This window comes from Amblyomma mixtum, chromosome 1 (assembly GCF_055824585.1).
Source record: "Amblyomma mixtum isolate Tamu chromosome 1, ASM5582458v1, whole genome shotgun sequence".
Lineage (NCBI taxonomy): Eukaryota > Metazoa > Arthropoda > Arachnida > Ixodida > Ixodidae > Amblyomma > Amblyomma mixtum.
The window spans coordinates 290,093,282-290,107,616 of NC_143012.1; the positions used below are offsets into that span (position 1 = coordinate 290,093,282).

The following is a 14,335-nucleotide window of genomic DNA, read 5'->3' on the forward strand; positions in this document are numbered from 1 at the left end:
ACTATTTCTTTCACGCAGGTAATCATGATTACAGAAGAAAAGCATCCGGTCCTGCGGCTCTCGATAATGAATGAAACCTCTCCTCGTTGGAAAAGCCTGAGGAGTGCCGTAGCTTATGGGTTTACTTCTGCCAAGCTGAAGATCGTAAACCAATTTCCATCTAACCAATTGAATTTAGAAACTATACTAACGTGATTTAGAAACGTCGTTTGCTTCATGAATGCACCAAGGACTGCCAAGTAGATATACTATTAAGGGGCAGGACTGTTTATGCCACACTCTATTATTAATAGGCGCAGGCAGCTGCATGAGGTTTATCTAATTTTAAATTAAAGCGTATCTTGGAGGTGACCTAGCTTGAGCCAAAGGTTTTTTTTTCAAGAAACAATAATGTTGGAGGGAGGACCAAACCAAGGAAAACATGACAGTGCAATCAAAAACGAAAAGATACTTCTTGAAAGAAAAGTGAAATGCGTCATTTGAAACAGTGTTCCTCTGAAAGCGTTCGTGTTGTATGGTTCCTGTCGCTATGAAGCTGAACAACGAGGTGGTAAAAAATATTACAGTAGACACTTTCGTGCGAGGCAATGAAAAATACAGCAAGATTAAAACGCACAATAATTAAGATGTTGATAATAAACACTGCATTGCAAACAATAAATACAGCTCCCAAAGCAAGCAAGGTGAAGCAGCAAAAGGAACGCAGAGTTGCTTGCACACACAAGGCGACCCTAAGCACTTTCTCAATCGGCCGTAATCTGTCGTCTTCGCTTGTACGTTATGTTTTTTTGCTTAATGCTTGTAGTCGTTCTAAGGCAATTCACATAGCGCAGTTGCGGGCAAGACATTTCAAAAATTATCATGAAGCAAGTCCACGCATCCAACTGCAGATATACAGGATGTTTATCCGCGTTTCAACACATGCCGTATAAGTGAGAATACGGTCTCTTGAGAACATAATCATTGGAGCTTACGATAGAGATATAACTTCAATGGATTTGAGGTGAGGGGAATGGAGCAGCAAGACGTAACGCTTTGTTACTATGACGAAGGGGTGCGTCCCTACTTTGCACATGGAAAGGGCTCATCAGCGCGATAAGCCACTGACTTTTCCTTCGTTACAGTCCGAGGTTTGAAGCCAGATTCGACATTAAAGACAGTTTTACTTGGTTACGTATGATTCGTCTATCAGCAACACCATGGGGTTAGTGTACGCAGGTTTACAAGACTTCAAGGTCTCCGCTCCTGTGACTTAGGTTTTGGTTGGTGTAAGGCTGTAATACAGTGTTTCTTCAGTGGCTTTGTATTTAACTCCGCCATGATGCGCAGATGATGCCCACGCTTCAAGAAGACACGGATATGTTTATCAGGTCTCTGGAGAGCCACGCCGGCTCGGGCCAAGAAGTGGACTTGCTGCCGAAATACGAGGAACTGTCAATGGAATACATCGCACGAGGGTTGTTCGGTATTGATGAGCACTTTCTCGGAAAACCCAATCATCCTATGCTGGGCGTAGCCAAGTCCGTCTTCCGTAGTTTCATGAAGGGACCATTCCACTTTATCGGACGTGAGTAGCTTTTGAATTGCTGGTGCTAATGGGAAAAATATGGCACCGGACTACTGTCTAATTCCAGCATAAGTTTGTACCATATGATGTGCATGAAACTTTCAGATTACACCTCTCTAGTTACAGTAAAACATGTGCAAGAGTCTCGGACAAAAAATTTGAAAATCGAAAAATTGTAAGACACTGTTACGGAAGTATTGATAATATTGGTTCGTTCTTCTGATATGTAGGAAAATCTTACTTTTAGAGTGTTTCCATCGATTCCATCGAACAGTTAAGGCCGCCACAGAAAACCAATGGGGAACGATTTCGACGATAGTACAAACGTTAATGGGGAAAAAAAATGCAAAAGTGCCGTCGTGTGACCTACGGATATATTGATTGTTATAGTGAAATCTTACATTATATGGTTTATTGGGGCTTAACGTTCCAAAGCGACTAGGCTATGTGGCATGCCGTAATGAAGGGCTCCGGAAGTTTCGACCACCTGGGGTTCCTTAACGTGCACTGACATCGCACAGTACACGAGCCCCTACAATTTCGCCTCCATCGAAATTAAGCCGCCGCGGCCGGGATCGAACCCGCGTCTTTCGGGCCAGCAACCGAGCGCTGTAACCAGTGAGCCACCGCGGGCGGGTGTCTTACATTATATGAAGAAAATTACTTTAATAAATGGTTTCGCGCTAAAAATCTGTTGTCCAGAATTATCGCGTAATATAATTTGCTATTAGGTACAGTGTCTTGACCTTTTTTTACTTAGGAGCTTAGAACGGTATGCATTAATTCATGACTACTTCAGTAAATGTACGTACGTCGTCATTTTTAGAGCTACATGCTTAATGTAGTAATGTAAATTAATGTAAGTAAAGTAAACAGTAAGGCTTATTGTAAGTAAAGTAAACAGGTTTCTGCTTATTATCATTGTTGGGTAACTGGAATTCACAATTATTTCTAAGATAAGCTGATTACCTTTTAGGCAAACGCCTTTCAGGTTTCACAAGCTAGGCAGTGAAATCACTTATGTCATCAAGACCGCAAAACGAGGCAACCTGATGTTTCGACTGTCTCCAAACCAACGCCACACAGTCGATACTAGGTTGAGAGTAAAGCGAAAGAAAATTGAAGTTTGTGATGTAATACTTGTATGCTCTAATGATACGTCCATTCACCTTTCCCGATTTGGATTCAAGAGGTCTGCACACCTAAAGAGTCATTGCATCTCTCTGTTTCAGAGAGCACAACAATGCTCGGTTCGCTTATGAAGCCCTTCTTCTGGCTCTCACTTGTTTTACGAGATTTCAAACTTCAGGCACTGTCGAATGCAACAGAAGACGCAGTCGAGACGAGAAGAAAAGATTCCTCGGTAAGATATATGGTTTCTATTATAATGTCACACGCAATCACAGTTTTATATCCGCAATAAAATTTCCGGGCAAAAATATCAAAAACAAGAAAGCGTTGCGTCAATAGCGACGCAAGGCAAAGCAGTGCTTTTGAAACAAAAATTTCCTTGTTTAACTGTGGTTTATTTCAGGCACCATATACTGCTTCACACTTCGCAAACACAAGCACCGCACGTCAATATGCGTTTAATAAATATTAGGAATGTAACAAGTGACGAACATCAGTGCTTTTTATGGTTTCTCATCTGTAAGAAACTGCTGAAATTACTCGCTGCTAGCAAGTCTGAGTCGAAAAACGCCGGTAATGTTTTAGAGGAGCGTTTTGAAGCAAAGTGAACACGAAAGATGCAATAAATTTTCATCATGCGCACAACATACAGTACCCTCCAAACATCTTAGTATCATAGCGCTGGTGTGAGCCGAAGTGATTGATAAGAAGGGAGAGACAGAAAGCAAAAGCACGGAGGTTGACCAGGTGGCGCCCGGTTGGCTACATTACACGAAAGGAGATGAAATGCATTGAAGAAGAGGTGTATCGCAATATAGCACAGCTCATATACATGGTCTGTTCTGAAAGTAGTAGGACTCATTTTTTTAAACAAAATTTATTCAAGAGAATAGTACAAACGATTACAATTTTTCAAGGTAGCACCCTTCCGCACCTACACGCTGCTGCCAATGAGTTTTACAGTTTTCATACGCCTCCAGGAACGCCTGGACCGGAATGCTGTTTAGCTCCCTCGTCACGGCCTGTTGAACCACCTCTACCGATCCGTGATGTTTCCCCTCGAGCGTCGATTTTATTCTCGGGAATAGAAAAAAGTCTGGCGGGGCCAAGTCGAGGCTGTAGGGGGGCTGAGGCAGCGTTGCCGCCTTGTGCGGGACAAAAAATCGGGGTCCTCATTCAGATGACGAAGAAGATCCTACCGGTTGGCCTTTTCCTCCTCTGACAACACTCCCGGCACCAACTTCGCGCACGCTTTCCTCATGGAGAAGTTTTCTGTCACGATCTCGAAAACTTGGGTTTGAGGAATGCTCAAGTCATCAGTAATCATTCTGATACTCATTCTACAATCACTGTTAAGTAAATGTTTCACTCGCTACACATTTTCGTTGGTCTTGCTGGTTGAAGGGCGTCTGGAGCGGTCGTCTTCCTCCACTCTTTCCTTACCTTCTCGGAAAAGCTTGTGCCACTCAAAAAACACCTGATCTACCCATGGAAGCGTCACCGTAGGCCTACTTAATCATTTTGTGAGTCTCTTTGCCCGTTTTACCAAGATATACTCAAAATTTGATCGCGTATCGCTGATCCAGTAAACGCTCGACGATTCTGCGTGACGAGACGTTTCGACAGGGGTTCACAGTACAAGCGACCTCCTCTCTTCAACGGCCGAGAGCCTACTGCCGATTTTCCCCAGCATTCCCAATATCCCCCTTCAACGATCCTACACGCGCAGACAGCCTCTCGTCCGTCCGTTCGCCCAGGAAAAAACCAGTCCTACTACTTTCAGAACAGACCCTGTATGTCGCTAGCCGCTTTCGGCTATAAGTCAGGTCGTCTGATCGCTGAATTTGGCACCGCTTTCGGCCTCGTCTAGAAATACTTCGAACTGTGCAGCGTGCATGGCCTCCGTGGCTGCTTTCACGGCTTGAGGTGCCAGCGCCAACAGCCGTCTTTTGTTCCTGCTAGGTGGAGCGTTCAGCGTTCCTTGATACTTTTGCTGCTTTACGTGCTGCAGTGTTCCGGGTCTTCTATTTTTGGTGCTGGGTCGTGCATTTAGTGTCTCTCGCTGCTTTCGCTGTTTGACGTGCCCTAGCGCTCGGCCGTAGTTTTTCGGCCTTAGCTACGCGTTCGGCTGCCTTGACCGCCCCTTCACCCACGTGCGAAGCTGGATAAAGATTACCAGTGTTGATACTTGGGATTGTTACAAGGTACCCATGTGGGCTAGTTGGTGTACATCAGACATTGGGATTGTTGGTGCAGTTTGGAAGATAAAATACTTATCGCAAAAGGACGAGGGCAGAAAAAAAAAGAGAAATCAACGTTACCTGACCATAGAGCCCATTCTAAATGGCGAGAAATGTTATTGCACATCACTGTAATAGTAATACCATCATCAATGAAATGTTTTACGATGGAGCAGACGTTTGGAGCAGGCTGGCTACCCTGGCATATGTTACCTCTGTCGCGGAAGGTGTCCTCAGGAAATTAAGGTCACGAAAAGCTCCACGTAATAAAAAAGAAATCTCCGCAATTTAGTACCACCACGACTTGTCCCATAACCTGAATAAGCTACTGCAACGCGCAATGATGAAGTTTGCTTTTTCGGCGCCTGGAAGCTTCCTTGGTATGTGAATCAGAAATGGGAAATGAAGAAATGAGTGGTTGTACAAAGAAATACGCGAAAAGATTTGTGAAGTGTGTCGGCAATGCATGTTGTGTATCGGATACCTCTGGATACGTCTTTCACGCGATATGCAATACGTGGTACAAACAGGTCGTTTCTTAAATGACAGGTTCCGTGAACGCAATACTGATGCGCACAATATACGCTATATATGCACGATAGTTGTGTGCCCAGTGGATTGCGTTACTGGGGGAGGGGAGGGTCGTGACTCTGTCGGCAACGCCTCTTTGTCCCTTTTATCCAAGGTAATATTCAACTCCAGGACCAGAACTATTTATAAATATTGTGAAGTTGCTGAACATCCTGAGAAAACCAGCACTTTTCCTAAGTTGAGTATGTTTTAATAATGTAATTGACAGGATAATACTTTCTTAATAGTTCAGAAGACATGACATGCTTCAAAATCTTCTAGAAGCGGAATACATTGACGAAGAACCAGGGCGCCAAGAGACGGACGATGAAAACGGTAATTCGATGTCCTTGTCTTAATGCTCTAATGCTCATCTGTGATGAAATGGGAGGCTTCTACATAGATTAAAGAGTATATGTTTCACAGATTAAAGAGTATACCCTGTCATTTTTTTGTAATGGATAGTAAAGGTATGTGAGGAAATATAATGCCTTGCTGGCGCATCTTGAGAACAAACAGCGCTTACAGACAAAGGACCAGAACAAGAAGGACACAAGGTGTGTCCTTCTTGTTCTGGTCCTTTGTCTGTAAGCGCTGTTTGTTCTCAAGATGTTCCCCAACCAACTCGCCCAGCAACACACCTTGCTGGCGCAGTGTGTTAATGACATCCTAGTCGATATCAAGAAGAAGAAATGGACTTGGGCAGGGCATGTAATGCGAAGGCGAGATAACCGCTGGTTCTTATGGGCAACGGAGTGGATTCCAAGGGAAAGCAAGCGCAGCAGGGGGCGCCAGAAATTTAGATGGCCGGATGAGATTAAGAAGATTGTGGGGAAAGAGTGGCCGCAACTGGCAAAAGAAAGGGTTCATTGGAGAGACCTGGGAGAGGCCTTTGCCCTACAGTGGGCGTAGTTAGGCTGATGATGATGACGCTGACGATGATGACCAATGTAATTACCAGTTGAAGTCTCCCGTACTCACTAGAGCTCACAGGAAGAGGAAAATATTGTGCGTAAACGGCTGTTCCCACCACGGAAGTGAATTTAAATTTAATTTTTATTATCTTCGTTTAGTGAAGCCGAACACGCGTACGGCAAACTACCTACGCTGACACAAATGAGCCTTGTCTTGAAATTTCGGCTTGATGTTGCAGGGAATTCTAATTAGCTGCAGTAATATACAAGTACCAGTGTCGCTAAGACTTTCTTCGGACAATGAACAGGCTTACGGCGTAACGACTCTTCCGAACGCAACTACGACGTAACGCAAAATATAACTCAATGTATCATGGGAAGCAACCATAATTATCTTGACTTTTGCCCTGTGCTACCGATTTCCTTCTTTAAGATGCATTTAGTATGCCCCCCTAAAGCTAGCGAATTCGCGCCCAATATATTTTATATGTCATGGCTTTAGCTCTCCTTTGCCTTTTTCTGTGCAGTAATCGCAAAGCCTCGGGTACTGACCACCACAGAGATTGTCGTCAACGCAGCTACCTTGTTCGTTGCTGGGTAATGCCTTATTTACGATGTTATCTTTCCTATCTATATTCTTGAAGTATAAAAACAGCCAACATGTCAATTAGGCTAACAGTGAAATAATTTTTTTTAAGCAATCCTATTTTCTGAGCAATAAGTTGTGTTTGTGTTTGACAAGCTAATTTGCTCGGTGTCTCAGTGGACGTTCACCACAGGGCTTGTATAACCGGCGTACATAAAAGTTACGGATATCCCATCAGCTATCCGCTATGTTATGCTTGAGCATAGTTATATTTGTCCTCGGCTGAAAACGAAGTAATTAGCACCGAACACCAGCATGAAAGAAGAGCAACAGCGAGCCTCTTTCATTGAATGCGAGAGCAGTCATACTCTCATCAATACCGAACAAGAATCTTGTCACGGTCTTTCTTGTGCTCTTGTCTAGCAACCGAGACACCACGTTAAGTTAAAGAGAAATCAAATAAATGTTCACGACTGGGAGTCGAACCCACGGCGGCACGAACAAACCTCCATCTGCGACGCGAACAAATCAGATCAGCTTAACCTCGGTCAGAGCTTAACCTGAGTCTAATATCGTCGCCAGACGTTGTGACGACCCATCAAAACTAAACCATGAGCCAACCAGGCTAAACAAATGCTTTCGCACGCCTACTCGGTTGACCTACGTTAAAACCGTACCTATAGTTTTCGTTTTCACCACAGTTTTTACCGAATTTTTACCACACACCTGTAATCACTGCAAAACCATAAAAAAAATCTAAATTAAGAACCCTAGAAAGTGTTTATTGTGTAGCTGTAGATTTACTTTACAATATTTATCACTAAACTGCACGCATATAATCACTGAGTGATCGCATATTTGCAGATTTGAAACGACCGCTACAGCACTAAGCTACGCAACGTTTGTTTTGGCAAAGTACGCAGACATTCAGGACAAGGTTAGAAAAGAAGTCTGCGATGCCATCTCCACTTCGGTGAGTTACCCTAGCCTGTATATGCTGATGAGTGTTGATACAACTGTTGGCACAGTAAATTTCTTTATCAAAGAGAGATTTCATATTGGAAGCAGAGCGCCGCATAACAAGACAGGGATAGGAGGCAGAGAGTACTAAACAGGTAGAGTAATGAAAACCACATTCTGCGGGAAATATATATGTTGGAATACCTACCCACAGTTGTTCAATAAATCGTTCTAGAGCAGTGGGCAGGGTTTTCCTTGTGCACAAGTATCTCCTAAGCCGCTTTGGACGCCTGTCAAAACGAGGCACATGAACTGTTGAGACTTAAAAAAAAATGCATTATGATCTTTAGATCCACAGGCTTATCATTACACTCTCAGATGGAGATGAAACCTGAGTTTTTAACTCCTCTTTTATCTAGGGTTCGCTGGACTACGAAACCGTAACCAGAAGACTAAAGTACCTCGAAGAAGTGATCGCAGAAACGTTACGTCGGTACCCTCCTGCTCTAACGTACGTATGCTATTCTGATTCATATCATCGATAAGTGCCTTCTTTAAGTGGTAGCCGTCAGGCGTCCTAAGTTGCCGTCAGTGTAATATTTCGCATGCTATGTGCATGTTCTTTCGTTCTTTCAAGCCTTCATTTCAAAGCTGCGAAATGCACTTGGACCTCCACGCTTGGCGGTAGTTTATCCGTTGCCGGGGCGAGTTTACTGCGCTTCCTCATTCACTCTAACCCAGTTGTGTGGCCGAGGTTTTTCGTTTTATTGAGGTGAAGTGCCATTGCCTTAGTGCATATTTGGACCTTAGTTGTGCCCTCGTTCGTAATAAGCAAACGTTCGTTATAACTGCAGCCTTTGTAAGTGAGCTCCTCAATAAACAAGCCTTCTCCGCATGGTAGGCAACAATGACAAGGACGAATTTGCAAGTCTAGGCCCCTATTTAGTAATGATTCATTCCTCGATTGATACTCATGCCCCTTGAGTAGTGACTGCGATAGGCAGACATGAAATTCGGATGTCGGGGAGTGAAAAGAATGGAACAGGATATTCATTGTTATAAGCTATAGACGCTGGTAGGCGTTAAATTTATCTTGTAACTCAGATATGAATTTAATAGAATTATGAAATTGACTGGAGCAGACAGCTGTCGATACTTAGATTTAAGTTGATGGCCTTATATCTCCGTCCTCTCGACTTACAATTTCAGTGCTTCATAGAATTGCAGCAACAATTTTCTTTTTAGAAAAAATTTAGTAATAATCGCATCACCTTTTATAGGTACTACAAAACTGCGAGTTTCTTTCCTCAAAAAATACCTGTCCGGTTGGTTTTGTGCAAGTCTTCAAGAATAACATGTTACATTTCCGATGTTGGAGCAGAAAAAAAATACATGAGTTGCAAAAACATTTCGATGCGTCCTTTAGGTCCATCACACGGAGAGCAATAAATGACTTCGAATACAACGGCAACAAGTTCAAAGCTGGAACATGCTTCATGATTGCCCAGTATCACATTCACATGGACCAACGCTTTTGGCCCAATCCTCTGGAGTTTGATCCCAGCAGGTGCGTAATGAAGGGAGACAACCAGCGCTAGTGGTGTCTCCCTTCTAGTGCTGAGTGTCCTGTCAAATTGTGCTCTGTTTTTGTAGGCGTAAATACACTATTACCATTATGCAAGGAATATTTGAATTTCAAAGTGAAAGATTATCAGCTCACTTATAATGGTGGTAACCGCATTTTCATTCATATATATTATATATGACAAAAAGATGCGTTTAGCACAAGTTCCGCCCGCATTATTGAATTGCATGCAGTGGAAATTGCTCTTGCCTTAACCTTTTTATTGTGCTCCTGGTAAATGCTCTTGGACTTTTGGCGCGTGAAAATTGGTTAATTATCCCAAATGACAAGTATACATTTGTGAAAGCGACGAAATAAATTTTTCGTGTCGATTAGAAAAGCAATCGTCTCAATCAAACGGAAGAGGTGTGAGGGAAGAGTTAAAAGCATACCGCGAAAGTATAGCGCCAAGCATTGCAGCCTTTTGGGTAAGGTACGCAAGGATGTGTTCCGCGATCAAGGTTTCTACATCAAATATGCAGACAGACATGCCAATTATAAAAAATACTGTATTAAAAAACTGTTTTCAGAGCATTTATAATTCAGTGCCGCATGAGCGGCTTACAGCATTAGCAGATGAGATTAGAATAGATCCATGATACGAAGGGAGGGGCAAGCAAGCCCTGTCAAAATGGTCAAGTTTAAAGGAATCTCCAAGAGCGTTAATTCGTATACTAAGTTACATGTATGAACAAACCCACATCCAATCTACTGTCCGTATAGAATCATTGCAGTATTGTTTGGATATGCCAAGAGAGCTTCTATGTAAACGGAGCATAATGACAGCCTTCGTAGCGTGCGGACGCCTTTTTTTTTCATGCCGGTGTTCTTGGAGTGAGGTCTGTGAATGTCACAGATATTTATCAGAAAAGAGTGGGGCCTTCGCTGTGGAGAATTTTCTCACGTTGCCATACACGCAAATATAGAAATAAAAGAACGTCTTCACCACATCGAAGAGCAAATTGATTTCTGCCACTGCTTCAGTAGCTTAAATAAAGCCTGCATTGTCCGGGACCTTCATTTCAACTAATAAAATCAGTGCACTTAGTTTGTTATAACCCTGCTCAATTCGTAGGTTTTCGCCGGAAAACGCGTCGACGCTTAACAAATTGGCACATGTGCCTTTCGGCATGGGACCAAGGAACTGCGTCGGGATGCGGCTGGCGTTATTCCAGCTGAAGTACACGGTCGCCAGGCTGGTGCAAAAGTTCCGATTTGAACTGGGCGCTTCGCAAGAGGTAACGTAATTCTTCCGTATGCCACAGCTTTGACAAAAATTATTTTCTTTCCTGGTGCAGGGAAGTATTCATCATTCAAAATGCATGCGCACACCAGATAGACAAATGATGCCAGTCCTGCACAAAAGTCCAAGCTGAACGCAGACTAGTTGTCGACTTACAAAAATATGGCCACAATAAGGACACGGTCATCCTAAAGAACACAGGAACTCTTACTGAGAATATAGCTGCTATTTAGAGTTGAAACAACTAGACTAGGACAAGCGTTTTACTTCCAGAACTAACCAGAACAGCGGCAGTGCCTGACGTTTTTAATTCTTTAAGGTAATCGACACCAAGTTGTGAGTACATTTTTAGGAGAAAAAGCTTAAACTAATTCACAAAAAAATTCTTTATATGTAAGTCGCAATCATTTATTGGAGAGGCTCATAAGAATGAATCAAATATGATATAGCGGAGCCTACAAAACACGCCAAATACCACAAACCATGTTTCGTATGAAAATTGCGCTTGTTTTTACATGAGAAACACCGCTGTTGTATTCAGCTTTTGTTTTGGACAGGCGGAGAACGATTATTCTTATTTTTCCGGTGTTCACGTCGCGTTTAGCTGCTTTCAGTGATAAGCATTATTATTTCACTGCACTGATCCTATTACTTCTCGAAAGTAGTTATTGGCTAACCCCAAGAGTTGTTAGCATAATATTCACACTGAAAAAAAAACTGTCTTCAAGACAGCCTATAGCACCAGAGCTGCATTTGACAAAATTTGCAAAGACTGCGCGAAAAAACACATAAAGAAAGGCATTTCCCAATTATTTGCTTCGTGTTTTCACTAGCAAACTTTTTCACATATATTCACTGGGTTGCCAGCGAAAGGCACACAAAATATTGAAGCTTTAGAAGTGCAGCCGGTAAATATAAGCGCATTTTTGTTTCATCGAAGGTATTTGTGCATTATCATCATTGTACAACCGCAACCATTACTGCCGTCATCAAATCCGTTGCACATTTACCTTTTCATCATGTACAATACTTCAGGCAGATCCCCTGATGGGATGAACTGCGTGATTTTGTTTTTTTTACAATGTCACTATAAGAGACGAGAACTGCTACCATGGCAATTTGGGGGTAAAAGATTATTTTCAAAAAAATTGCTGGTTTGATACATTGCCACTCACACAAGCAGGTTTTGAGCACTACAGCTGGAGCGGAAAAGTTATTTTACTAACCTGGCACGGACACGCCTGCACGCCAGGGGCATGGTATGGAGAAGAAATAACAATAAAATCACAGTACAATAGGGCGGCCGCTTGAAATAAAACAAAAAAGCCTCACGGCTTGTGTTGGGAGAAATCAGTGTACGACAAGATGCCTCAGGTGAACTGTGCCTACTGGCAGAGGAGCTCGAGTTTAAGCGGAAACGTGTTAAGCGGAAATGTGTCGAGCGGAATGTGTCGAGCAGACAAAAGAACAATGATGGTTCGCAGCACGAACAAAGAATCCCACTTTCCGTCACCGGATGCGTAAAGATTAGACATATTAGGTCTGCGAAACGTGTTTTCACGGAGTGTTATGAAGGGCACATCGACATACAGAGTAAACATGTGATAATTGTGGTGTCAAAATACATTTGTCCGGCTGTCGCCGGTAAGTGGGCGAAAAATTTTCATGTTATCTTAGCTTGGTCGTGATGCCATATATGAATTTTGATTGCAGGGCGTGATGGAAATGGACGCATATTGCTTTCTGTGCGCACCGGCAAAAGGACCTTGGATAGTGCTTCACAAGCTGTGATATAATCTAGCTTGGTTATGACTGAACTCATATTTTTGCCACAGACACCTGTAACAATGGATGCGCCGGCTGCAGGTAAAAAATGCCAGGCGTTTTTCCGCTAGCGTTTAAAATTGTCACGTAAACGACTATCAAGTTTTAGGCTTCTCCTCACAGCACTATAGGAGTGCGGAGAAGACCAGTGTGACGTCACGGAAGGTGAGAGTTCAAATTTCCGCTGCCGCCAACCACACTCTGCCGTGCCTAGTTGGATGCTGCCAAACAACGCTGGAGTCCGTCGCCTTCGTTGATTTTTCCTTTGAAAGCAAGTGTTTATGAGTTGGAAACGCACTGGTACCTTCGGTGACGTCATGACGCGCCCCCCACTTGGAGCTCTGCGTTGCGGAGGAGCTTGATGGAAGTCTCGATTTCAATCGGCCATTACGTCACCATTTAAAATGCTAGCCCGAAAGGAATTCGCATGCTTTACCTCCAAGTTTCACACATTCGACCGCTTTAAGCTCGCCGATGTCTAAAACATATGCAGTTGTCCTTTAAGCTATTTCTGATCGTTTAGTGCTAACCTGCCATTTACACTGTCCTCGCAACTGTTTAACACATTCTGCTCATTTACTTATAAGCATGACTCTGAAATTAGAGAATACTGTATCTTTGTTATTTTTTTCGAGAAACTTGTCTTGCGCAGTTGTTTCTGGAATAAACCTGTTGCTGTCCGCCTTGTAAACACATGCGTGGTATTTTTCAAGTCAGCGCTGTTGGTTTGTTTTTTTTTCAACGCCCTCTAAGCTTCACGTCATGATGCCGAATAAATTTCAACTTGAAATTTGAATTCGACTATTGATTTGCAGGGCAAGTAGGTTATCTTAACAGATAAACATGCTAAGAATTTTATTATCAGGGGTCTGTTTTTGCCACTAGTGGAGATCAGTGGTTTTACCACTGTTCTCTGCACAGCAGGATTGCATTGAAGACAACTAATACGACAGCCTGCGCAGAATTTGCGAGCACTAACACATTTATTTAAGCATACAGCTCATGAACTGAAGCTTTTCGACTAGAAAATAATCCAAGGCAGACAGTGGATTTTTTTCTTCCAGGGAAGCCCGTCAATCGCAGAAAGCGCCGCCTGCAGGGAAACAGCAGCACCTTCTGGTTTCGCTGTAAATAGCAGCGGTAGATGGCAGGACGGAGACGAAGGCAGGTTTCTACTCAGTCCATTGTCGTATCAGGCGCAGCCTAGTTTTGATACACATTACCAACAGAAGACTGAAGTACAGACTTCAAAAAGCATTCTCAGGAAAGGAGATGCCCCATTATCGCAGGGTGTCGATGTTTTGCGCCAATGGTATGTCCTGGAAAGCAAGCTCATCATCAAGAACTATTATCAAAAAAAGAAATTCAAGCTTTCATCCTTTTACGGTGTAAGGGAGGTTTCAATAATTTGAAACTGAAATTTGAGACATTTAGTACATCACGCTGAACGTGCGTGCTTATATATTGCAGAATTATGCAACCATATGGCTCCATTTGAATGCAAGCTTTGAGTATAGCTCATCCAATCGTTTTTTCTAGCGAATAGTGACTTACCACTCAATCTGCTGACACTTAAAGACGAATGAAAATTTCTAAATAACTTGTAAGTGTGCGCAAGAACGTCTTGTGTCATATAATAAAGCAAAATCACTAGGGGATGTCAACATTCCAATGCC

At 42.9% G+C, this 14,335-nt stretch overlaps 1 protein-coding gene and 1 long non-coding RNA gene across 3 annotated transcripts in view; one reads left to right on the forward strand and one right to left on the reverse strand.

The window, feature by feature from the left end:
* The window catches only part of LOC149372009 (uncharacterized), a 32,405-nt gene extending 20,181 nt beyond the window's left edge, over positions 1-12,224 (reverse strand). Inside the window, exon 1 of the long non-coding RNA XR_016286951.1 lies at positions 12,062-12,224. This is a non-coding gene — a long non-coding RNA (uncharacterized LOC149372009). The remainder of the gene's footprint in view (positions 1-12,061) is intronic.
* The window catches only part of LOC149372010 (cytochrome P450 3A14-like), a 30,543-nt gene extending 17,191 nt beyond the window's left edge, over positions 1-13,352 (forward strand). Inside the window, exons 6-15 of one of the 2 annotated variants that reach the window (XM_089566373.1) lie at positions 19-144; positions 1,330-1,567; positions 2,800-2,930; positions 5,757-5,844; positions 6,950-7,019; positions 7,873-7,981; positions 8,388-8,479; positions 9,395-9,535; positions 10,668-10,830; positions 12,549-13,352. In XM_089566373.1, coding sequence (XP_089422499.1) covers positions 19-144; positions 1,330-1,567; positions 2,800-2,930; positions 5,757-5,844; positions 6,950-7,019; positions 7,873-7,981; positions 8,388-8,479; positions 9,395-9,535; positions 10,668-10,830; positions 12,549-12,626 — 1,236 coding nt within the window. In that variant the 3' untranslated portion in view covers positions 12,627-13,352. The remainder of the gene's footprint in view (positions 1-18; positions 145-1,329; positions 1,568-2,799; positions 2,931-5,756; positions 5,845-6,949; positions 7,020-7,872; positions 7,982-8,387; positions 8,480-9,394; positions 9,536-10,667; positions 10,831-12,548) is intronic. The other variant, XM_089566374.1, reaches the window with a different exon arrangement.
* Positions 13,353-14,335: the final 983 nt, after the last annotated feature.